Source organism: Natator depressus, chromosome 27 (genome assembly GCF_965152275.1).
Source record: "Natator depressus isolate rNatDep1 chromosome 27, rNatDep2.hap1, whole genome shotgun sequence".
NCBI classification, from domain to species: domain Eukaryota; kingdom Metazoa; phylum Chordata; order Testudines; family Cheloniidae; genus Natator; species Natator depressus.
Genome location: NC_134260.1, coordinates 12,845,713 through 12,871,628, shown reverse-complemented (window position 1 = coordinate 12,871,628; position 25,916 = coordinate 12,845,713). Strand labels below are relative to the sequence as shown.

Sequence of the window (25,916 nt, the reverse complement as noted above, 5' to 3'; positions counted from 1 at the left end):
TGGGCGTTAAAGAGCTGGAGAATTGGGTTCAGTGCCCTGTCTCTGCCACAGGCTTCCTGTGTGACCATGGGCAAGCCTCGTAGGACCAGATTCCTAAGGTATTTAGGTACCTAAAGATGTAGAGAGGCTCCCCAGCAGGTGCCTAAATACCTTTAACCACGTGGTCTTTAGTCTCTTTGCATCTCAGTTTCCTGTGTGCAAACGGGGGCAATAGACCTGCCCTACCTCACACGGGGCGCGAGGAGGAATGCAGTATCGATTGTACCAACGCTCCAGTGCCTCCGTGCCAGGCACCTGGCAGCTAGGTAGAAAAATAGCTTATGTCCAACAGCGTGTCTGCTACACACTTTGATACAGGAGTGTAGAAAAGGGTTAATGCCTTTAAGAACCTGGTGGCTGGTTGCAAGGAGCCCCAGGATCCTCCCTAGTTAACATATTTTCTAAAATATGACCCATCTTCCTAATCTAAACATGGCCCAAATGGAAACACCAAGAATGTACCCGCCCTGTACGTACAGCCCAGGAGCAAGTTACTACTTATAATGAGCACCAAGCCCCCAAAAGCCTCAAGATCAACAGCCTGTCATCACTGGTCTCTGGCAATTTACAGCCTTGCCGTCTCCTAGTAACTCTGGCCCTTCATTCCTCTGCCCGTTTCTTCTTTTGACATAAGCACCGGCACAAGGACTTTTGGTAACACTTTGCTGCCTCAGCCGATGCTCTTTGTCACCTCTCAGGTCCTGATCCTGCTTTTATCCTTTACACAATGCCGGATCTGGCCCCTTTTAAGTGTTAGAGCAACCCCTGCACCAATGTATTGCATGGACACAGGGAAATATAAGTTCTCTCACACTGGTATAAATAGGAATAACTCCCTCGACCAACAGAGCTAGGCCAGCATCAAACTGCAGTGAGAGAGGAGGATCAGGTCCCACAGATCACAAAGGTCCAACCCTGCACAATAATGCTTCTCCCTGATCCAATAGGGGACGTTTCCTTCCTGGCCCCCAGTTGCGTGAAGGGTTTGTAACCAGAAGCATGACAGTGTCATGGTAGCCCGGGACTTCTTGCCATGAAATAAATTCCTGTGGTCTGAGTTTGTGCTGAGGCACCATGCCAAACGAAACCAGCGAAGGGCTGAAATTAACCAGCTGGTCTGGGTAGGTTCTTTAGTTACCGGTTCAAAGAGGGGAGGCCGGGGGTCCATGGTTCCAGAGCTCTGAAGACACCATAAGCCCTGCTTACACTGTGTCTACACGCCGGAGACTATACTGGCTCAGCTCTGTCGGTGTTGCTATGCCAGCATAACCCCATAGTGTAGACGCCACCTACACCGGCAGAAGGGGCCTTCCACCTCCCAGAACGCTTCTAGCTACATCAACGGAAACATTCTTCTGTCCACATAGCTGCGTCTACACTGGGGATTAAGGTGGCACAGCTTTGTCGGTCAGGGGGTTGCTAGGCGCTGACCCAAGTTTTAAGTGTAGACCATTTAATTCCCTTTTAATGTGGATGTGGATTCTTAGGGTCTGCCTGCCGAGTCACAGGCCCGATTCCTTCCACCCCTCACCCAGGGGACCTGCCCCAAAGCGTTACTTTACATGACACTCACAGAGGCACTGGGGGTGGGGGTAGGGGTGTCACTCTCCAACCTGGCAAAAACAGGGTTGAAAAGAACTGCACCATGTCTCTGAATGCGTTCCGGTGAAAGAAGGCAGGCACCGAAGAGGGAGAGACACCACCAGAAGAAGCACTATGCAAAGAGTGTAGATAGATAGCCAGATAAGGTGGGTGAGGTAATATCTCTTGTCTCTCTAACATCCTGGGATCAACATGGCTACAACAACACTGCAAACCGATAGACAGATGGATACTCGGAGACATCAATGCTTCCAGCATCTCAGCTGCACCTCAGAAAACCAGGTACCCGAATACCCCATCTAAGAGTTTGTTTCTTTGATCTCCAAGCACCTCTACAAAGGGCAGCTGAGAGACCCAGGCATGAAGTGTAGCAGGAAACTGGGTCACTTGCCGCCCACTCCTAAATTTGCAAACTATTATGCTTTCTGCCTGGGAGCCTAGTCCTGGAAAACAACTTCCTGGCTAAAGGCAAAGCCACTGGCTAGGATGCAAAACACCCCCCGGCCCCCAAGACACACACAGATGCATAAATAAAAAGAGATCCATACAGACACACATTCACACACAGACCACCAGCACATAGACACATGCGCACATGCAGACGGACCACACACATGCACGTGCAAACACACACACACACCTCTCTAAAAAAAACCACTGATGAAATCAGTACACGACCAACAACAGCACGTCCTGGAGAAAGCAGCCCCATTTAAAGTTTAATTTGTTCAACAGGCCAAAGCGAGAGGTTCATTGATCTCAGGGTTTAATCATTCATTTCTTATTTACAGTCCCCAGGGAGGGGGGCATATTTGTCTCTCCACAGCCCTTCTCAGGTCGCTGCCTGCCCGGTAGGGGAGGAAGCTTGGAGTCCATTGTCTGTCTCTGGTCAAGGTCCCAGGCTCATGCTCTCTCAGGAACAACTTCCCAAGATGTTTGTGCTTGAAAGTTCATGTGTGTCGCTGGAGGGGGAGCAATTTCAAGGCCTGGCGTTGCAAAGTGGCTTTCCAAACAACTAGATTCAGAGCTTGGTTTCGCCGGTGGAAATCTAGAGTGGACCCACTTGCTGTGGATTTAACGCAAGTCAAACTGAGGTTGGAGCCTGGTTTTCTAAGTCCAGGAATCTGCTCACTTTCTGTTGAATGCAGCCACTGCTTGGGAGAAACACAGCAGCTGTTTTAACAGTCACTGCAATGCTACACAAGAGTTGAAGTAACGATTGCTGCGTCCAGTTGAAACATGAAGGAGAATTTAAGGCGGCAGAGCTGGAATTTGGCTAGAATACAGGCCTGTAATGCAAAGCATGAGCAAAATGATATGGCCACAAGTGACTGGGACCTTAGTTTTACATCTCCCCTGAAACACAGCTAGCTTGTTATGATTTGCACTTATCATCACAAATCTTCAGATTCACGAATTCTGTGAATCCTGAGCTGTCAGCAAACAAGAGGAGAGACAGGAGCCACAAAAATGGATCAAGACACCTGGTCCAAATAGGTTTCAGAGTGGTAGCCGTGTTAGTCTGTATCAGCAAAAAGAACGAGGAGTCCTTGAGGCACCTTAGAGACTAACAAATTTATTTGAGCATAAGCTTTCGTGGTCTAAAACCCACTTCATCGGATGCATGCAGTGGAAAATACAGGAGGAAGATATATATACACACAAAGAACATGAAACAATGGGTGTTACCCTACACACTGTAACAAGAGAGCGATCACTTAAGGTGAGCTATTATCAGCAGGAGAAAAAATCCTTTTGTAGTGATGGTCCAAATAGTTTGAGAAGATGGCCCTTGAGTCGGCATCCTCCCCAGACCTTGCTGCAATGGGCAAGTGCAGACTATAGAGTGGCACCCCGGCGTGGAAACAGCTTATCCTTGGCAAAAGACTGACGGATGAGAGCTCTGCAAATGGAGAATCTGACTGGAGGGCTCAAAGTGGGGAAATGCACTGGTATATGGGAATCAAATGAAGCCAGAACAAAGCACGAATGCACTTCCCTTAACCTCACAGAGAAACACTGTCTGAGGCTCCAAGCAACCTGGACGCCATGCCTGAAACTCAGCCCATCCTCTCAACCACCTCCTGCAAGACGCTGCCTCTGGGACCTCACGCATATGTGTGAGCTCCTGCCACATGGGAGCCTGAACAAAATGGCAATGAACAGCTGTACTGCCAGGGCAAACAGGGACACCGAGATTGAGATGGCCGAGAGCACAGAACTGGACGGGTGGGAAGCCCCCAACCAATCACTGGCAACATCCTGGGTTCTAGAGTATGGTGCCGTACATGGGCGGGTTCTTGACTTTCTAAATTTCTAATCAAAACAAAGAATCTCTCAGGATAGTGCAGGCTCTAGAACCTAAAACTTTTTGAACTTCGTGGGTTTTCAAACTGAGAACCACTTCGAACTTCCTGGGTTCTACAGTGTAGACCACCTTAAACCTCGGTGGGTTCTGGATTTTAGAACCCTTAAGAACTTTCTCTTGGACTGTAAATGCTTTGGGGCGGGGACAACAGGCCGAATTCTCAGCTCATCTAAATCAGCAGAGTGCGATGGATGCAGGTGGGCTGAGGCTCTGGCCCCATGACTTGGGGCACGTTGTGCACTGCTGGCATTTATCAAAACACAGATAATATCAATAACTTCACGGGCTCAAGGAGCTTGGTCCTTTTAGAACCTCCCAGGCCCTTGGATTTTGAACCTTTTAAAATCCAGCCGTGCCCATGAAAGCTGTTTAAAGTTTAAAGACGACTAGAGCAGCTGCCCAGCCTGCCCGTACGGGCCTTAGCGATGGTTGACAAAGCACCAGCAACAATCAGCCAGAGCGCAGCACTTCTTGGCTCACGGACGAGCTGCTTCGTTCATCCCTGCCCTGAATGCCCCAGCGCCCTGCAGCTTGCTGGTTAGCTCAGGACAGCCGTGCCTGGCTGAGCTGATGGGCTGCGGGTGGGAAAGACGGGTGCCCCGGAGCTTAATTCATTGGATTTTCTGTCCCTGCCATCCGCTGAGAGACCATCCAGCACTGACTGACGGCCCCCCAGCAAACACAAACCAAGGGCTTTAATCAGTAACTTGTGCTCTCACCCACCCCCACCCCCCAGCTCAGCCATTAAAGCTTCTCAAAGGAAGGCCGTCTGCCTGAATTTCATGTTCAAGCAACTTCCAAGCGGTGCCAGGCCACACAGCCCAGCAGGGGTTGGGGTGATTTCGACCATAGGACCGAAGGGCACTGGCTGGGAGGAGCCGAGAAGTCTCCCCACCTCATCAGGAGCAGAACTCTTGTCTGGCAGCCGCGTGGATAGCCAGACTCTGGTTCACAGATCTCGGGGGGGGGGGGGGGGGGGTTCCCCGAGTGGTCAGGCAGCACTCAAAGGGTTAATGGCACGGAAAGGGACGATTGGCTTTGGGGACAAAGCCCTGCCGGGCTGCAGGAAGGATGTGGGTCCTTTGTTGGCATCCTTGGACACGGGCTCAGCAGCAGAGGAAATGACCCGAGGGAAGAGGCCAAAGCACGTCTGCCCCAGCAGGGCTCAGTCAGGGACCTGTTATGCAGACAATTTCATTGATCAGTTCTACAGACCTCCCTGGGGCCCAGGCGGGCTGGCTTGGCCGGCCCCCTTTGGCTACACTGGAGTGGGCTTCCCTTTGCGCCATGTCTTGCTCGTCCGTTGCCCTGGCTCTGAGCAGGATGACGAGACACCCAGCTTGGCGCAAGCTGATGGGGCAGGGGTAAAGAAGGGCTCTGCTCTCGTCCCCCAGCTTCCGTGCCCTTCCTCTTTGCGAGCTCAAAATCCAGCCCTCAGAAAGGTCCTCCAGCCATCGCTGTTCTCATCAGTAACCTGGCCCAGCGGGGATATTCCTGGGGAGAAGCCGCTCCCGCTAGAGGCCTTATTGTATTTCCTAGTCGGGCCTTTTGGTCCTTACCCCCGTCCATCACTGTGGCATCAGGTCAGCGCTCGCTAGCATCAGATTGCTCACTACCAATGGTGCCTGTTTGCCCTAAGCGCCCCGGACACAGCCTGAGCATCGCCTGCCCCTGCAGGTACTTTCCAGCATCCTGGGGCAAGCCCCACATCATGGAGGTGCCAGATTCACGCGTAACCCAGGCAGCTGGAGACGATCGATGGAGCACAAAGGCGGAGGCCAGCAAGGGCCCTCAGCTGCTGAGATAATAAACCCCGCACACAGTCAGGTGCTGGACTCTGGGCTTTTGGGGCTCCAGGTTCGCTCCCAAGACTCACGATTAGCCCCCTGGCCCCGCAGGGAAGCATTTGTTCCCTAGGTGACGACGTCGCTTGAGGCCCTGGCTTCGTTAGGGTCTGCCCTGCAGCTGCTGCAGCCAGAAACAGGTGCTCCCCGGGAACCCCTCCCTGTGTCTACTCCCTTCCCGATGGCAGACGGGGATCCCGTTCCCGTCTATTGCCCATCCCTGCAGACACCCCAGGAGCAAGGCACCGCGCAGGCCCCAGCTCTCCTGCCCCGAGGGCCTCCCCTCTGCCGTATCCTGTCTCGCTTGGCTGGGCTGGGGCGGCAGGAGCAGGTGAGAAAAGCGGGTCGGGGGAGAGAAACGAAGGGGAGAAAGGTAGGAACGGAGGGAGGAAGAAGGCGAGGAAGGGGAGGGTGGAACAAAGAACCCACGGAGCGAGAGAAGAACTATGGCGGCAGAGAGAACGCATTAGTCTGAAACGAGGGATATTGCCCCCAAGCCTTGCCGGCCGGAGGAGCATCAGGTCACACCCCTGCCCTCGCCCCTGCGTTACAAAGCGTGCCCCGCGTCCCAGACTAGTGTTTGTTGGGAGCAGCCAGCCGCCTACCTGGCCCCGGCGGTGGGGAGACGCTCCGTCTCTGCTGGCCTGACGGAAAAACTGGGGATTCCTGTTCCGCTCTAGTCCTTTATCTACCTGCCCCGCTGGCGGCTGGCAGCACCCGCCCCCTGCTTGACATCACGCCGGGGAGAGGGAAAACAGCTTCACTGGCCCGGCAGGATCAACAAAAGGCCCCGTGGCAGGTGCAGGGCCCCGCTGCGGCTGCCTGCTTTGCTATTAACTTTGTAACTCAGTAGCTTTGTTGATCACTCCCCCCCGCACACCCTCCCACGCCCGGCCTCTTTTCCTTAGCCGACCTTCTAGGATTCAGCATAGCCGGGAACTGGGAGATGCCAACTATCCCCACGCACCCCGTGGTCCCACTGTTTGCATCAGGCTTTGTCCCAACCTCGGAGGACCCACGGTACAGTGACCAGATGTCCTAATTTTATAGGGACAGTCCCGATATTTGGGGCTGTGACTTATATAGGCGCCTATTACCCCCCACCCCCGTCCCGATTTTTCACACTTCCTGTCTGGTCACCTTAGACCAGGGGGATGCTGGACCAGGAGGGAGACAGGGTCGTGGGTTCACTCAGCCCGTGAGGTCTTGAAAGAGCCTGTGATCACCATGGCCCTGGAGAGGGAGGCTGGGCTAGTGGCTAAGGCACAAGGCTAGCAGCTAGGAGAGCGGGGTTCGCTCGGTGTGACCTTGGCCCAGTCTCCTCATCTCAGTTCCCTGCCCTCTCCCCCGTCACAGGTTTAATTCTTCAGGGGTTTCTTAGCAGGCTGTGTGTGCCCCCATGTGAACAGACCTCTCTGCGGCAGGCCCTGCCCTCTGGGGGTGCCAACCTGCCTCACGACCCTTTGCGGGCATTTCGGGGGCCGCAAGCTGCCCTGAGCAGCCGGGGTAGGGGGGGTTGGGTGGCAGGAAGGGCAGCAGTGCCCCATGGAGACCGATTGCTCCAAGCCACTGCCATGTGTGCTCTCCCTCCCCCCACCCGAAATCTCCCCTTTTGGCGCCATTCACCCTGGCCAGGAAACGGGCCCCATTCTGAATCCCACCCGGGGCAGGCTCTGCCGGGTCACTAAGGAAAATAAATCCTGGCTGTTCCCGTCACCAAACACAGGCATTGGGGATCCTACGTCCCAAAGGACAAGAAAGGCCTGCAAACCACCTCTAGGGCGCGTGAGGCTTCTGCATTGCACAGAATCGCCCCGGCTCCGAGCCCCGTCACTCTCGCTGGCAGGAATGTTCCCTGGAACCTGCCAGCTGCTGACGGGCCCCTCCCTGGTCCAGACGAGACTCCCACACCTCCGCTCCCCTGCCCTGAATCAATGGGCCCATTGTGCTGGGGCAGGGTGCCCATGCCCTATGGCAGCCTGTGTGGTTAGTGTCTCCCCCGCCCTGCCCGGCTGGGTGCGTCTGAGAGCACTCCCTCCCACGCCCCGGCGTTGTGAACCCCGCCTGACTGATCTGAGGGGAGCTGGGGGAGAGGCACAACCGACAGTGGGGATGCGTCGAGGTGGGAAAGGGCTTTGTCCCCCATCCTAGGCCTTTCCCTGGCGTTATGGACCGACCTTCAGAGCAGCGTGGATGGGGAAGCACCTGCCATGCCACGCTTTCCCGCCAACCCCCTCCAGCTCTGCAGCTTCCCTGGGGGGTCTGTGTCCTTGAGTCCCCCATTCCCCCCAGACAGGCGAACATATTTCCATGCCACCCCTCCCCAACGCAGCGCTCCCGACCCCAGGGGCGGGTGCCACCCGCCAGGACTTTAGATGCCAGGCACCCACCCAGGCCCGGAGCGGCAGCTGCTTACAAGGGGCAGGTCCAGCTGTTGGGATTCCAAGGTGGTCGGCAAATCTGGAGTCCAGCGTCCTGGGTCCAGGGGCGCTTGGGGGGTGACAAGGAAGGACGCTGCCACTTGGAACATCGAAGAAGGCCAGGCCTAGCGTGGACAGATGCTCTGCAATATTCCCTCGCGTGGGTTGGCTGATACCCAGCAATGCCAACCCACAGCCCCCTGGCTATTCCAGCCCTGGACAGCCTCCCACAACAACTCTGCCTGCCCCTCAGTCTCGATTCACAGCCCTCCTGCCACTCCAGCTCTGGGATCCCCCGCAATGGAGGCTCTGCTGTGTCCAGTACCCCCGGTGCCCCATTCTCTTGGTCTGATCTCTGTCTCTTCCCCTGTCCGGGATTCTCCGTGCCCCTTTGAACTTGTGGGCGGGTGCCAGGCTGGGCCAGCAGCCGGTGTTACTCAGCACTCTCATTATGGATTTCATAACTCGCAGAGGGCCCTGTCACTGCCTGGCCCCCGGCCAAGAGCAACATAGGTCTGACCTGCACCATTCCGGGCTCGCCAGGGAGACGGGTGGAACTTCAGCAGCTGTGCCATGCCCGGGCCCAGCTGCTTGGACCTAGCACGCTCCAGGGTGTTTATTACCCTGCCTGGGTACGGAGGGAGGGCTGGGAGGTGCCAGCCAGCCCAGATGTTAGTCAGGCACAGCTGGAAGGCGAATTTGAACAGTCACAGAACAGAGCCGGCTCCATCTCGTTATCAGTGGGGGAAATCTCAGGGCAGGGGAAAGGGCTGCCCTGCATGTCGGGCCTCTGTACCGTCTCCCTCTCCATACACAGCCCCCTTCCAGGGTCCGGGCTGATCCCTTTGCTCCTGCTGCATGTGCTCAGCAAAGGGGCTGGCAGTCCCCTGCGTGTCCTGGCACCGCGGCGCTGGGCTTCGTCCTGCCGAGCTTATCTGCCCCTCCGCGGCAGGGGTGCTTGTGCTGGGGGCGTGTGCCTAGTATGCTCCTGTGCCCCGCGCAGAGGCGTGGCGCAGCTTTGCACACGGAGGATGTGCACAGTGACTGTGCAAAGCGCACGTTTGTGCGCAGGGTCAGGAATCAGGGCCGACGGCAGAGCCCAACTCCGGTGACCTAACCAGGGTAGCTGGGCTGTAACAGGCTGCCTGACTGGTGGGGAGAGTCAGCGGACTGGTCTTAAGCCAGCAGCACACACAGGTCACTGCTTGCTTCACCTGCTGGAATAATTTATTCACAGACGTGACAGTGCCTGCAGCCCTGCTCCTGCCTTCGATCCAGCCTTGCCTTACTCAAATTAACCCAGTCCTAACCGCTGGCTCTGAGTGCTGACTTCTGCTCTAACCACTGGGCATGACTGCCCATGTCCTCAGTGGTGGGTGTGCATAGTCCGTGTCTGAGTTCAGGGCTGGATGCGTTTTGCAGATTTGTACATAAGACCATAAGAGCGGTCAGACCAATGGGCCATCTGGCCCAGTATCCTGTCTCTGACAGCAGCCAACGCCAGGTGCCCCAGAAGGAATGAACAGACCAGGGAATCAGCAAGTGACCCATCGCCTGTCGCCCATTCCCTGCTTCTGGCAAACAGAGGCTAGGGACACCATTCCTGCCCATGCTGGCTAATAGCCATTGACGGACCGATCCTCCAGGAACTTACCTCATTCTTTTGTGAACCCTGCTCTAGTCTTGTGCAGGATGGCTGTGCAGGGTGCAGGTCTGAGTGTGCGCGGCGTACACTGGTGCATGGTGAGTGTGCATTGTGGGCATACGTAATACTGGCTTGCAGGCAGGCGGCCTGTTTGTGCCCCCACATGCTCACACCCAGGTGCCTTTGCGGCTGCAGGGGTGCCCCCTCCAGGTGGCTGGTGCTCTTAACAGAGAGACGTTGTGCGTGTGCCCAGCCAGCAGCAGAGTTGTAAATCCTGACAAAGTGCTGGGACAGCATTTTCCACCAGACTCTTGTGCAATGTGCAGGGATTAATGTTCAAAATTCAAAACACAATCAGTGCCCCCCCCCACCCCCGCCCCCGCTGTCCTCTCTCAACCCTGGCCGTGGAAGAAACAACTGTGACAGATGGGGAGGCTTCAGAGCTAAAAAAGACCCACCCACCCATGGTTCTGCAGCGCTCATTCCCCACTTCTCCCTCTGCAGCTGGAGGAGAGGGCTTGGGTGGGGACGGCGGATGCTGTTAAAGCGGCCATCAGCCTTCATTGGGCTGGGGGAGGCAGCCCCATCCCCTGCGTGTCTGTTGCCCAACACCTGGCCCCAGCTCTGCGGGCTAAGCCCAAGTGCTGATCCTGGCTCTGCCCCCCTCAATCTTGCCTCAGGTAAGGCACTTTTCTGCTCTGTGCCTCGGTTTCCCCTGCCCTGGGGTCGGGACAGCAACATGGGGACAGGGAGTCAGGCTTTGTCTGTTAATTCTGTGAAACGCCTGGACAATCCATGACAATGCAGAAGTCAGTGCCTCAGTTTCCCCTCCCACCCTGTGTCTGTTCAGACTGTCAGCAGTCTGGGACAGGGGCTGTCTTGCCCTAGGCGTCTGTGCAGTGCCTGGCTATGCAGCTGGGTCCTCTGCATTCTGCTGCCACACGAATAATAAGCAATAATCCCATTAAACCCATTCTGAGGGGCATGGGAAGCTGGTGTCTAGACCCCTGGCGACAGGAGGGCTCGGAGCACTCTAAGCTGGCCAGATCCCTCGACAAAACGCTCCACAAATCACGGCACCCAGTGGATACAGAACCGGACTGTAGCAGCTGGATTTCCTGGCAGGAACCTAATGCAGAGTCCTGTCCTCCCCTGCAATGCTGGCTCCAAGCACTGCTCCATCCAGCCTGGTAGGGCTTCTCCCGCAGCGCCATGAGGCCTGTTACCCTGCAGAGGCCTGAACCTGGAGAGGAAGGGGGAGTTGCCCATATTGCACTGGGGCAGTTGCTCACTGCTGCCCTTTCGAGTGTGGGGAGTAGGTCAGGATTCCTCACTAGTCCCTGCGCAGATGGGTCCATGCTGACGCCCCTTTCTGAGTCCGGAACGCCCCTTCCAACAAAGCCCCTGTCCAGAGCACCGAGGACAGCATACTAACGCTCTCTGGGCGATCTGCCAGCACACACAGCCCCAAGCAAGCAATCTCTCGGCTCTCTGCGCCAACGCCCTGCTAGGGAGAAGCGTAGCCTGGAAAGCAGTGCTTAGGCGAGACCAGTGTCCTCTAACGACAGGAGCTGGCCGTACTTTTCCCCTTCGGCACGAGAGCGGAGCCTCTAGTCTAGAGGGTAATAGTTGACTCTTCTGTGGCAGGATCTCTAAGCACTTTACAAGCATTACTCAGCCTTCTGCTGGGAAAGAGGGGAGGGTCGTTCTGCTCATTATTTTACGGATAGGGAAACTGAGGCACGGATATGTTTGCACAGCACCTAGCACCTGGCCCATGACTGGGGCTCCTAGCTGGCACCTCAATTCAAATAATTAATGATAAGGGACCTAGCACAGAGAACTGCAATAGAACCCGGGTGTCCTACTTCCCAGGCCAGGTGACTTGGCCACAGAGAAGCTGTCACTAAGTCAGAAATCCTAGAAGTCCTGGACTCGCAGTCCCCTGCTCCAATGCGCTAGGAACTGCTCTCTTTCCAGAGCTAGCTAGGAATAGAGCCCGGAGCCTTGAGGCTCTCTGCTGGCCCTTAACCAGAAACCACCATCCCTTCTTCCGAGAAACAGTCAGCCCTACATCCGGCCAGTTTGGGACTCTCCCAGCTCTGGCCACTCTGCCCAGCCCAGTGACCATACCCAGGGCACCAGCCCTACCTCAACGTCTGCCCCCGTCCGCTGAGACACAAGCCACAGAGATCAGCTAAAACCAGCCCGTGTGGGTGCGTTCCACCCCCTCCTACTCCACCCTCATCGTCAGTCGGGCTGAGGCTGCTCCACCAGCCTGAGAAATGGCTTGCTGAGAAGATGCAGGGCGGGAACTCCTGGGAAGGAATTGGTCAATCAGCCTGACCAGCCAGTGCCTCCTGCCAGGCACTGAGTCAGCATCCCAGGCTTGGCCCTTGGACGTGCTGATGCTGGTTATAGCCCTAGGCTGGGACTCTGGAGATCTGGGTTCAATTCCTAGCTCAGCCCCAGATGCCTTGTGTGACCTCAGGCTAGTCATGTCCCCTCTCAGTGCCTCAGTTTCCCCCCACTAAAGGGGGATAATGATTTTCTTGCTTAGTTAGCTCTTTGGGGGAAGGGACTGTCCCATGTAGATGCAGCACCCAGCAGTCTCTAAGCACGAGTGTAATACTCCCAGAACTCAAGCAGATCCTCTGCTCAATAAATCAGCTGCAATCCAGCATCTGCGGCAGCTTCCTCCTCCCCTGTCGGGGCTCCCACCAGGAGGGGAAGGGAACAAGCCCTGTAAATTCCCCATCCCTGATTCATGCTGCCTCTCCCATTCGCCCAGGCTGCTCTTGGCCTGTTCCCCCACCCCTCTGATGATCCCAAAGAGCTTTGCACGTGTTAACCCCCTGCCCCTCTCACTGGGAGTGGAGTCAGGACATTGATCCCCCTTTCACAAGTGGGGAAACTGAGGCAGAAGGGACATGTCCCACATCATAGAGCTGGGAATAGAACCCAGGAATCCTGGTGCAGAGTCCCCATGTCTAACCGCTAGACTCTGCTTCCAGAGCTGGGAATAACAGAATCTAGGAGTCCTGGCTTTCAGTCCTGAGCTGGGATTAGAACCCAGGACATCCCAGCTCCTCACTCAGTCCCCTGGGTCGCCCGTGTAGCCACACTGGTGTGCTCCTTTAGCACCCGTGGGTGGAGCAAGAGCTTCTGGGTTCTGCCTCTAGCCGTTGCCCTGCTGGTCCGCATGGCGGAGGCGGGCAGTGCCGTGAGGCCGTCTGTGGCCCGGGGTCAGTGTCAGCCTTGATTCCGGGCTATTAACAGCCCCCTCTTGCTTTTACCCAAGTGTTGCAATTACACAGACTGCCCACCGGGTGGCAGCGCACTCGACAGAGGCCTGCGCCCAGCATGGGAGCAGGATTAGATCACGGGCTGGGTGTTGGAAAGCAGGGTCCCCAGCAATGGGAGCATCAGCTGGGCCGCTCCCGCAGGGAGTGCGATGCAGCCTTGGCTGGGCAGGGTGGCTCTCCGAACACGGCCTTTGCCTCAGCGCTGTTTGAAACGCTCCTGAGCCGTCTCTTAGCAACAGTCCCGCACGGGTGGGGCAGAGTCTCCTGGCCAGGCTGTGGGATTGCAGTGCCCGGGGCCAGGAGCTGGGCTGGCCGGCGGGGATGGCGGGGGGCAGCGTCCGGTGCACTCCAGGGAGAACGCAGCGCTCGTGGGGGGCTGGGGCTTAGAGCCCAGGGCAGGGAGCCAGGATACCTGGGTTCTCTCCCCAGCCCCGTTTCCCCATGTGCGGGGCAGGGAGGATGACGGTGAGCAGGGTTGTGAGGCTCCTTGGGACCCTGTTTCGCGGGAGAGTCTCTCAGCTCCCGGGGGTTTGTCACTGGCAGGGCTGGATTTACACTTTATGTGGCCCTAGGCACTACCTTCAGCCCCTGCCCCCCCTTCCCTACAGCTGACCTTTGTGTTTTCTGTGAAAAAAAAATGAAACTTTTAACCCACTTTTAACTTTTAGGTACCCCGAGGCACGTGCCTACTGTGCCTAATTGGAAATCCGGCCCTGGCCATGTGGGGCGGGGAGTTGCCTACCTTTCCCCTGGCTCTGAGCGGCGAGGCGGAGCGATCTCCCTCGGATCCAGGCCCGAATCTTGCGCCCTGACAGCCCCATCTCCACATTCTCCTGTGGGAGAGGACAGGAAGGGTCCCTCAGCCCCAGCACACACAGCCGCCCACGGGGCGCCGGGAGAACACCGGGCACCCAGGGGGAGAGCCACCAAGTGCAAACAGCGATGCAAAAAGCTCCCCAAACCCTCATGAGCCCAGAGTCCATGCAGCCCTCAGCTTCACTACAGTGACAGGGGAGGGCCATGGGAACTGAGTGGAGGCCCCCCTCTGCCTGTCTAGATTCTTATACGGCACCCATCACCATGGTGTCTGGGCATTGCTCTTAGACGGTCACTGCATCCCACCAGGCCCTGCCGGTGAAAGGCTCTGGCTCTCCCACACACACACACACAGCCGCGGTGTTGGCTATAGGCATTTTGTGTGACACCCTCTTTTCCCGCCCTGGTGCCAATTGTCTATAAACAGCAGTGACCCTGAAATCAGTGCCAGGACTCCCACGAGTGGGCCTGAGGGACCCACTGACCAGCCCCCCACAAAGAGAATTAGCAGTAAAGTGAGAGACTAGAATCCCCCATCCGTCGGGGGCAATGAGCCCACCCTACCTCGCCCATGGCGCCCACTTCCTAGCGCTCGCCTTCCGCGTCCTCTTGTCCTCTCCTAGCAGTTATGACCATTTCTGTTCCAAACCACCGGCCCCAGCTGGGAGCCTTATCTGGGCTCTTGCTTTGCTGTAATTTACCAGCTATAGCTCGCTGCTGCTGCTGGCTTTGTGCAGAAGGGGAAAGAGAGACTGAAGGAGAGGGATCCTTTGCACTGTATCTGCACAACACCCCCCCACACACACACACACATACACCCCTACCAGCACCCACAAGCTCTTGAGGTGCCCCCTGCGTTTTCTGCTGTGAGCTGGGACACACGCCTTTCTAGACCCCCAGCGAGGACACGTGTTTTAACCACCTACAAATATCTTTCATCAGAGAATCTCATTTTGCTTATCGAACGTGAATTAATCCAGCCTCAAAGCCTGCCCATCCTTCGAGGCCGAGATCAGTAACTTCACTTTGCAGCGGGGGAAACTGAGGCACAGCGTGCTGAAGTGACTTGCGTGTGGCCACAAAGTGAGTTAGTGGCAGACCTGGGAATGGCAGAAATTCTGCCAGCTACACCTGTGCTCCACCCCACTTGGCAACACTCCCTCCCATAGCTGGGAATAGATCCTAGGAGTCCTGGTTCCTAGTCACCTGCTGTCACTAGATTAAACTCCATCCCGAACACAGGCCCCCAGCCAGAGCAAAAAGGAGCAGTAAAGTTGGCCTATAATAAATTCCATTTTAAGCAATGAGTTAATTTAACTGTGAGTTTTTCCTGGGAAGCTAATAAGAGTCTAGCTAATCCTGCAAAATCTCATGTTTGTTCCCTGCTGGGGACCAGATTGGAACCTAAATGTTAAAATTTGTACAGTGCCTTTCACTGAGAAAGATCCCAGTCTGTGTCCCAGGCTGTATACAGAACAACTGAGGACGCAGCCACCTCTGGGGAGGTGGGGTGAAAAGTAGCGATGGGGAGAGAATAACTTGGTGAAGAATTCAGGAGCAAACCCCTCAAATTAGGAAAAGCACCAGGACTGTCCATGGAGGAGGAGCTGGATTTTCTTTCTTTTTTTTTTTTACACTCAGCCAGGTGGCTTTAGTAGGCAGCTGACAAAAGGCACTGGGAAGGCTGTGGGGTCCATAAGGCGGACTCTTTAGCTGTGGGTCTCAGGTTGGTTTCACTATTGTGCATCCTCCTTGTACAATAACCTTGCAGCCATCAGGTGGGGAGAGATTGGTTCCATTCCTGGTCCCATCACTGACTTTCTCATGTGGCTCTTGGTCGAATCCCTTCCCCCACCCCTTTGTGACTCAGTTTCCCAATTTGTAAACTGGGGCTGAGGGTATTTACCTGCCTGCCTAGCAAGGGACTGCGGTCGTTAATTGTCTGTGAGTACCAGCCCTGGCTTTTATTGAGGCCAATTCGCACAGACGTGTAGGGATAGGAACTTGGGGTGATTTGTGACTGTCTGTTCCCAGGCTAGGGTCCCTGTCCGAACATCCCACCCACCCTACAAGTGTCACCTCATCTTGAAGCCCCCCGGCAGACGTCTGACACCATCAGGAAAGTCCGCCAGAGGGTGCTGTAGAGCAATATACGGTTCTCTGCTCCCCAAGGAGACAGCTGCCGCCAGTCCCAGCTCAGCAGAGCAAGAGGCCAAACAGGGCCTGAACCCAGGCGTCCTACCGAACGGCCCAGGGCGCTGGCTGGACGGCCGATAGGAGCTTGTCTGTGCAGGCAGCAGGGCTCTCTTGGGGGCCCGTCTCAGACTGGAACAAGCTCCCGTGGGAGCCAAGAGCCCTCCCAGATCTCCCTGCCGTCGGCTCCGGGCACAGCGGGTGCTCCTGTCAGCTGCACTCGCTGATCTCTGCACGGACGTTCCCAACCCAAAGCCTGCCCAAACAAGCCACGTCAGGCCCAAGATGCCCCCGGGCAGCGGGAAAGAGAAGGGACCACAGGGGACGGATGTTAGCCGTGTCGCTTCGTGCACAGGTGGAGGGGGGTGCTCAGGTACTGGTGACCGGGGCAGGATAAGAACCTGACTAGATTAGTCAGCCCGCTGCTAAGGGAGAAGAGGGGTGTAGACGTTCTTTCAGAGGGGGGGCTGAAAGTCCCTGAGAAGCAGGAATGGGGAGGTGGAGTAACAGGTTCCTCGCTGGTCAGGGCTCAGCTCACTTCCCAGGTGGGCCCGAGTCCGCATCCCAGCCCTTGTCACCCTCCCACTGGAGAGTCTCAGCAGAGAGGTTCAAATGAGCCCAGGGCAGGGCCTGGAGGAAGTTCTGTGGATAATTAAGCCCCCCCAGTCTCCAGGGAGCCTTTGGTTTCACCAGGGCTAACTAAATATTTGGGAGGAGGAATTTCTGAGCCAGGGTTGCCAATCTGAGGCGGGCTCTTGCATGGAGTTAATTTGCAGCACAGGGTTTGTCAGACTGGATCAGACCAGAGTCCAGTTAATTCAGTGTCCCGGCTCCAACAGGGCCCAACATCAGGCGTGTGAACCCCTCTAGTGGTCACTTATGGAATAACCCCCATCAGTTAGAGGCGATCCTGCACCCTGAGGCCAGCAGGTTTATTTCCCATTCAAAGTTTCCTCCTGGTTATTTTTACTCCTTTCTGTTCTAATGCCAGATATTCTTGTTCTCTATGTAAATGCCCAATCCTTTTCTAAATCCTGCTAAGCTCATTGATATCATGTGGCAGGGAGTCTCACCGGCTAATCATACTTCATCTGAAAAAACATTTCCTTAAATCTGTTTTAAATTTGCCTCCTTCTAGTTTCACTGACTGTCTGATTTCCCCGACCAAACATCACATGCTCTAAAAAGCAGTGCCATGAGCATCCGAGTGGTGCTGGCATCCAGGCGGGATTCAAACAGGATGAAATGAGGGGGAATCTATGGCTCCCTCCCTATCCCAAACTCCTGCCCAAGGGAAAGAGACCTGGCTGGACCAGTAGATGGCGGCACAACAGGACTGAGGCTGGATTGGAGCGGTGACGATGAATGAGGATGTTTCCCACAATCCCCAGAAGGGGTAACCCCAAATTGATCAGAGTATGGTCCCTCCACCTCTACCGTCCTCCTCCCCCAAGGGCCCCAGTGGTTGGGATTGACAGAAGCTCCCGTTTTACTCTCCCAAGCCCCCCAGGATTCTCAGGCGAATGGTCCTGTTGGCAAAGCAGCCGTGAGATCTGGGTTCCTTTGGAGGCTGGTGCCTGCCAGCCTGCTCAGTCCAGCAGGGAGAGTCGACCCTGGCGTCCCGAGGAAAGAAAAAGCCGTTTATAGCTGTACAATTACAGCGCTGGCTTGGCTGCTGCCGCCTCCCATTCCCGTGCAGCACAGAGGCTGAGCTTAGGTTTCCAGGAACAGAAAACTGCTTTCCAGGAACGTTCAGGAGAGCAGCGATTCTAGGCGCCTTCGCAAGCCCGGCCTCCCGGGGAAAAACCCAACAGGACGCAGCAGCATGGCACGCCAATCCCTCGGGGCCGGGAGCAGCCGAGTGCCAGGCCTGGCGAGCCGGGGCTGCTCTGCATCAGACCCATTGTGCTCCCCAGGCTGTTCTTTCCCCTCACTTCCGCGCCCCGCCCCACTCTCGCTAAGGCCCGAGTGCCACCTGCGAGCCACGGCCACGTGGGCTTCTTAGCCCGAGCCCGCTGGCTCAGAGAGCAGCCGGGTTCGGCGGGCTTTGCATTGTGTTGTCCCCCGTCGCGCCCAGGGTTTGTCTACACTGGAAAAAGAGGGGTGCTCTTGACTCCCGTTAAAATAGCAGAGCAGACAAGGCAACTGTGCTGTCAGCTCCAATAAAAGCCCGGGGGTCAGCCTGGGGTTGAAGGCAAGCTGCTAACCCTGGTTCAAACTGCAGTGCTGCATCCTGACCGCTGCTTTAACCTGAGGTAAAACCCCTCTGTTTCTGCAGCGTAGATGCACCCTCCGAGCAGGTCCGGTGGCAGCAAATCTCGCAGACCCCCTGGTCATCAGCAACCTGGCTGGGCCATGCAGGGACTGGGGGCAGCTGGGGCTTGGTGATGTGGGGCCTACCGCTGGCTTTGGCCCTCGTGGTCAGTGTGGCTTGTGGATATGGGCTCCGTGCTGCTCTCTGTACCGGGCCCAGGGCGGTTGCTCTTTCTGATGCCCCGAGGGGAGGGTGCGGGGCCATCAGAGAGCATGGACAATGGCACAGGGTGAGGGGGACGACAGCAGCCTGATGGCACAGCGGGGGGGGGGGGAGGTATAGCTCAGTGGTTTGAGCATTGGCCTGCTAAACCCAGTGTTGTGAGTTCAATCCTTGAGGGGGCCATTTTGGGATCTGGGGCAAAAATTGGGGATTGGTCCTGCTTTGAGCAGGGGGTGGGACTAGGTGACCTCCTGAGGTCCCTTCCAACCCTGATATTCTATGATTCTATGGCAGCGAGGGTCGATGGCACAGGGCAGGAGAGAGGAAGGGAGCCTGGGTTACCGGCTTCGGCTCAGCGTCTGGTCTGCCTCACTGGGCAGCGCTGGCTGCTGCGGGTCCCCCGGAGCTCTGAGAAGCCCCTTGACAGAGGTCAGTAAATCAGCAACACAATGTGCCATTACCACTGGCCCTGCCAGGCGGAGGGCAGGCCCGACCAGAGCCCCCCCGAGATGTCTGTACTCCACAGGCCCCCTGTGCAGGCCTGACCCCTCTGGGCCCTGTGCAGAACCACTCCCACCCATCCCTGGGTCCCAGCTCCTACAGCCTGGGGCCAAACGTGAGCAGGCCACAACGCTCCCGCTAGCAGCCAGGACAACCCTACGCCTAGCTGTTCCCCTCAGCACCTGCACCCTGTCAGCACCATGCATGCCTGTCGCCCCTCCTCCATGCACACTGAACCCCCGTCCGTGTACACCCATGCAAGAGTTCTCCCCCAGAGCGCGAGGGACTCCAGACGTCTGCCCAAAGCCGCAGCTGCATGGCAGGGACCGATGCACCACTGGGCGAGACAGCCAGAGGCGACAGCCCTGGAGGGGCCTGGACAGGATCCCATGTGGCAGGCAGCAGAGGGAGCGGGGAGGAGGAGGGGATGCAGAGAGGCTGGAAGGAGACCAGGGGGCTGAGAGCAGGGCTGACACTATGCCTGGGAATACCTGGGTCTGAATTGTGGGAGCTCATGAAGGAGCCGCCTCTTGTGATGGGAGGTGGGGCTAAATTCTAGGGGCTCCAGCAGCCTCTGGAGGAGCAGGGAGCCGGAGCAGGTTTGAGATTTGCTTCTGAGGTGGGGATTGTTACTATGCTGGATCTGGGCTTGCATCCTTATGTGCCGGCACCCCTGGTGGCTGCTAACTAGTCTCCACGCGTACCTGCTGAGGCTGCTTAGCCAGTGCCTTGCAGTGGAGCTCCTGCTCCCGCTGGACTCCATGGAGAAGGGAGAAGAGGGTGCTACTGACGACAGCGGGAGCTGGCTGGGGCCGTGAGAGCCCTGCCGATGTGACGCCGGGACTGCTGTGGGGTGGGCAGGTGCGTGCAGGCACTTAGTCTATGGCCCCATCGAGCTAAAAAGAACTTTAGAGATACTGTCCTGAATTCAGGGACAGTCTGGGCCCGTGAACCACTTGATCCCCCCATCCCTCCATTGTACGGGCGGAGAAACTGAGGGACAGAGAAGCGACATAATTTGCCCAGTGCAGGTGTCTGAGGTGGGATCAGAACTCCCGGCTCCCAGCCCAGGGCTCAGCCCATACCTCTGCACCTGCACGTGCCAGTTGCTGGGTGGGTACATAAGGATGTACACAAGCGTCTACATATTTGCATGCATCCATGTACGCATACACATTAGTGCATGCGTGCACCTCCACACAGACACATGCATCCATGCACACCCCCAGGCACACATATTTGTGCATGCACACACAGCCACGTGCACATGCAAAAGATTTACACACTGATTTATACACTGGCAGGGCTGGGTCCCCAGGCGGGCAGGCAGCAGGCCCAGAAGCTCCCTGTCCCTTGTGTCGCCCCTGCCTCTTAAGTGGCGTTGCGAGTGTCTCGCAGCAGGTGGGACCCTGCGCTGCAGAGAGGAGATGGCCCCTTGGGGAGGGAGCGATTACCTTGCAGTGGGAGGTCATGCTGAGTGTCCCATTCTGCTCAGGGTACGCCTGCGCCTTCCCTGGGGGGCCCCACTTGCCGGGGCAGGCGCAGCAGAAGACCACCCCCACGGCCTCCTTCCAGTGGAGCAGCCTGCTCTCTTGCATAACCCGATTCGTCTCTCCCGGAGCCGGCACTCTTCCGCGGCTTCCACCCGACGCCTTCCCAGGGTTCCCCCACCCCGTTGCTGCAGCTCTTGGGCTAAATCCCAGTGCCCTCCACGTGGCTTTCACAGGCTGCCTCCCCCCTCCTTTCCTCTTCCCCTCTTTAATTGGCAAACGGCCCCATTAACAAGGGCGGGCTCCGAGGGCCCAAGCTTTACTGCCATCCGCCCAGCTCCAGCCCCAATTCCGAAATGACTCAGCTGGCCGAGCGGGCAGCTCCCTTCCAGCCCTGCACACGCAGCCGCAGCGAGGGCCCCGAACACTTCACACTCGTGTGATGATAGGGCTGGATGTTTCAAATAGTGACAAGACCAACGCTGAGCCGGGACCTCCCCCCGCTCCGGCTCGCCGGCCTCCGCACCTGCCTGCCCTTGGGCTCCCGTCCTTCTCCCTTCACAACCAGAATAAAGGGGAAGCCAGTTGTTCCGTTGCGTGCTGGAATTCCCATGTGCTGACGCGTGGAGCGGCACTTACCCCCGGATCCTGAGCACCGCAGACTCCACCTGGTGCCAAGCCATGTCACGAGCTATTTCTGGCTGCCGGAGGGTGAGGGGAGGCAGGACGTAAGCACTCAGGATTCCTCGCTGGCAGGAAACCCTGGTCTCTGCCACCGACTGGAAGTGGCGCATTGAAGAGAAGTGGGGGTGGGGAGCCACCCTGACCTACTGCACCCTGATGTGCCCCACCCCTTTAAGACACCATGGAGCACCCTGCTGCTTGCGTGCGGGCTACCAATCAGGGTCAGCCTGGTTTTTCCTGGACCCAAGGGGCTCCTGGCACCTTCAGCCTGCTGCCAAACATACTCACCACCAGCGCTGCAGCAAGGAAAGGGTTAATGGCCTTGCCACTCTCCTCTGGTACCTCACCCTGCCCCTGAGTGGTGCTTTCATTTATAACAAGGGCAGCTGCACTCCAGTGGGGCTGTGCCCCTCCAGCCATTGTGCTGGCACGGGGTGGGGTGCTCACTGGTTTGTAACTTGGCTTTGCAGGACGCTGATCCCGCTGGTTCAGCTCCTGGCTCAGGACAGACCCAGGGACCAGCGGATCAGGGTCTCACATAGGGTTGATCTAAACCCTGGAGATCCTGGTGAAACCCAAGTGCAGTGGGGCAGCAGCATGGTTCGTTCTCCTCACTCTAGGGGAGGGGCAAGGCCTCCCTTGACGCTTCCCGTTCCGCCACCTGCTCGAGTGAGGGGTAAAGTCTGGGGCCTGTTTTTCAGGGAGCACAGGGAGGGCTGGAACTTCCTGGGGAAGAGGCACTGGAACCAGAGGCACTGGGGGGTACAGCAGCACCCTCTGGCTTGAAGTAAGAGGAGCCACCGAATGCGGAGCTTCTGCCATGTACAGGGTTTTGTTCAGTGGCTTTCAGCAGCCGCACCATACAAATTGTTCCAGCCCCGTCCCTGACAAGCTCTGTTGCTCCTGGTCCCATGGGTGAGAAACGCCAAGGCCACTGATCTGTTGGTTTCTCTCCTTTGGCTTTATAATCTCAGAGCTGGATCTGCGACTCCAGGTGCCACCACAGATTTACAAACCTGCAGGGCGAGAGAGGGGCGGATGTTCCATCCCATGGCGCCTCCAGTTCCAGACTGGATGCCTTTCTGGGAGATGTTTAGCCAAATGACTGGGCTCCGTTTAGGGGTAACTTGGTGAGATTCTCTGGCCTCTCTTATGCAGGGGTCAGACGAGATGATCAAAAGGTCCCTTCTGGCTTTCAGATCTATGCACCTATGGACAATGTCACCATCTCCTCACCCTGTATACGGACCATCTGCACAGAGCAGGGTATCATCGGCCAGTTATCACTGAGCACAGCTCCACCTACTCCAGAGGCAAATAGCAGGTCAGCTGAGGCAGCCTGTGGCTTGAAGAATCTGCCTCTGGCCGCTGGTTTTAAAAGTTTAGCTGGATTCCGCCTTACATCCCGCATTTTGCATTGTGCACAGTTGCTACTTGAGGCAGCTTTGTCCCACACCCAGCCTTGATGCTGCCTTGCTGCGGAGATTTCACGCACCCACAGACCAGGAGGCACTAGGGTGAGAGAGAGGAAATGAGGCAGAGGTGAGTGTGACAGGGATCCCTGGGGTGCAGCCTGGGACCATGGGATCGCTCTGCCCCCTTAACTCTCCAGCCTGGGCTGTCTCTCACAATGCTTGGCTAGTGACAAGCAGCAAACCCCTCCAGGCAATGTGATCACTCAGCACAACCTCATGTGGAGCCCCCACACCCAGCTAGATTGCATGAATGCTCCCAGAGCCACTCATGAAACACATAGAGAAAGGCACCAGCCAAATCCCCGCAGCTCCAAGCCTTGTATCTCAGGAATATACCATCCTGCACTGCTCAAGACAAGCAGTGCAAATTTATTAATTGATTCACCACTTCATCAATGGAAAGTGGATATACACCAGCCTTCGCAAAACCTGAGCAGATTTGCCACACACTTCATACAAACTCACTGGTAAAGATAAATAGTAAAAGACGTTTATTGCCAAAAAAGGTAGATTTTAAGTGATTATAAGTGATAGGCAAAAAGTCAGAGTTAGTTACCAAAATAAAATATATTATATTTATAAGCACGCAGTCTAAACTCTCAGCTCTATTAAATTGGGCAACATCTAGATTAAGCAGTTTTTCTCACCCACTGGATATTGCAGTCCTTAATATACAGGTTTGTTCCTTAAACCTGGGCCAGTCTCCTCTGTTGGAGTCTTCAGTCTTCTCAGTGTCTTTGTTGCTTGTGGCATAGGTGGGGGCGGGAGAGAGGCCCAGCATGTGGCCAGTGCCTGTTTTATACTCTTAATTCATGTGCTTGGAGAACACAAGTCCAGGCATGTCTGGTGGGCATTGCTTGTGGGCCAGGGAAGGTTGAGGAATTCCCCTGGTGTGGCCTTATGCAGGTGAGTCATTGCTTTGTAGCTCCCTTGCTGGACAATGGCTGGTGATGTTTGCCCAGCACCCACCCGGGGGTTGGTTACTTCTCTTGTCATTGTCTCCCTTGTCATTGTCTCTGGAGAGCTAGTATCTGGGCACCTCCCAAACCCACAGCATATTTTAGTGACAACCATACAGGACATTCTCATAACCTCATATGAATTGATGATATACATATTTCGATGGAACAATAGGTTTCAGCACACCATAACCTTTCCCCTGATACCTCACACAGCCTGCTTTACATGCAAGATCACAATTCTATATAAATGAGGAATATGGGGGTTACAGGGCGCTCCCCCATGGTACAGAATGTCACAGTGAGAGAATCTAGATGTGCTCAGATGGCAGGCCTGGTGGGTATTTCAAACTCAGCCTTTATTCCACTGCAAGCTTTGTACTGTAGATAAGGAGAGGTCTCCAGCCTTTGGCAAACACCAGCAAATTTCACAAGCAACGAGTACCTGGCTGGGCTCCTCCCACTGCATTCAGAGAAACTGAAACTTATGCACTACTTAGTGAAGAACTGGTAACCAGGACTTGTCCCAGGGCCAGTGGGGCTGGGCTTTGCAGTACCTTGCTTCCTGTGCACCGCGGACAGCTGTTGCCTTTAGGAAGTGGAACCCTGCTGGAGTGCCGGCAGATCCAGCTGTGGGGAAACCCCACCGAAGGGTTGCTAAATTCCCATCAGTACAGCTGAAGCAGCAGAGGGAAGGGAAGGAGGGCGGTGGTTCTGCCATGGAGGCTCCTCAGAGGCACCCAGTGGGGCAGAGTTGTGATAAAGAAATAGAAGAAGTGGTCTGTAACTTCCTGGAGGCTCAAGAGGGTGTGGAAAAGCTCCAGAGCTGCTACAAGAAAAGGATCCAGGCTACTCAGAACGACCTGCAGTCCCTTCGGGAGGAGGTGATGGGGGACTTCCGAAAGATGCACAGCTTCCTGTATGCTGAGGAGCAATCTGTGATGGCCAAGATTGGCCAAGAAGAGAAGCAGGTACTCAGCCGCCTGGAGAACAGGGTGACGGACATCACCAAGAGGGCAGCTTGTGTTCTGGAGCTAATGGATTACCTGAGTGAGGTGGAGGACCATGATGGGCACCTAACAGGTATGGCTGATAGCCAGGTGGATCATCTAAAGGCAGAGCTGACCAGGCGTAGCAAGGAGCTGAGACACTACAGGCCCGCTGTCCTCTCCAGCCCTTCTCTGACGTACATGGTTTGTAGAAGGATGCTGTGGTATGTGATGCGGTCTGCTCTGGAGCGCCTCACCCTGGACCCGAAGACAGCCCATTCGCACCTGCAGCTCTCCGAAGACCTGAAATCGGCAAAACTGGGACCCAGTGCCCAGGCTGTCCTGGAGAACCCCCAGCGCTTTGAGCCATGTCTTTATGTCCTCTGCTCTCAGGCTTTCCGTGCAGGCAGGCACTACTGGGAGGTGAGCGTTGGGGGCAAAAGCAACTGGGTGATTGGGGTAGCCAGCCACTGTGTCAACCGCAAGGCAACAGAAGATCTCAAACCTGAAAATGGATACTGGGCCCTTCGGAAGATACCGGGCAACCGTTACTATGCCCTGTCCTCACCCCCAGCCCTCCTGACCCTGGATTCCAGCCCCACGCAGGTGGGCATTTGCCTGGACTATGAGAGCGGCAGGGTTGGGTTTTACGACACCCAGTGCATGGCAGAGATCTGCACCCTCGGGGGCAACTTCCAGGAGCCCTTGCACCCTTTCTTCTGCCCCGGCCTGGTGCTGGCCGAGCAGGACTATGAGCCTCTCCGGGTGTGCAATTAGAGCAGGGAGAGGGAGAGCGGCCGCATCGCGACCGCTGCCCCCACCCTGGTTCCCTCAGCAAATGGGGGGCGGGGGGGGCGGTCTGGGGGGGGGGCGACGAAGTTAACTGCGAAGTGAAGGTTTCAGATCGGTGAAAGGAAAGAGGCGAAATAAACCAAGTGCTGCCCCGCGACGCCTGGGCGAGTTTCATTTGCGGGGGGCTTGGGGCGCGAGGGGGATCAGGGGATCCTGGCCCAGGGCCCCCCCCCCGAGAGGATGAGACGGGCTTTCGCAAGCAGGAGGTTCAAAACGCGGGCGGGCAGCGGGCAGGGGTTGGGGAGACGCCCGCAGGGA

At 56.5% G+C, this 25,916-nt stretch overlaps 2 protein-coding genes across 3 annotated transcripts in view; one reads left to right on the top strand and one right to left on the bottom strand.

The window, feature by feature from the left end:
• Positions 1-20,816, bottom strand: part of GRB7 (growth factor receptor bound protein 7) — a 45,958-nt gene extending 25,142 nt beyond the window's left edge. The window contains exons 1-2 of one of the 2 annotated variants that reach the window (XM_074940603.1): positions 20,664-20,816; positions 13,966-14,056 (exon numbers count right to left, since the gene is read on the bottom strand). In XM_074940603.1, coding sequence (XP_074796704.1) covers positions 13,966-14,056; positions 20,664-20,807 — 235 coding nt within the window. In that variant the 5' untranslated portion in view covers positions 20,808-20,816. Of the gene's footprint in view, positions 1-6,458; positions 6,544-13,965; positions 14,057-20,663 lie in introns of those variants that run through there. The other variant, XM_074940604.1, reaches the window with a different exon arrangement.
• Positions 20,817-24,536: 3,720 nt separating this feature from the next.
• On the top strand, positions 24,537-25,583 carry LOC141978361 (nuclear factor 7, brain-like). Its single transcript, XM_074940395.1, has one exon. The coding sequence runs from the start codon at positions 24,537-24,539 to the stop codon at positions 25,581-25,583; it is 1,047 nt and encodes a 348-aa protein (XP_074796496.1).
• Positions 25,584-25,916: the final 333 nt, after the last annotated feature.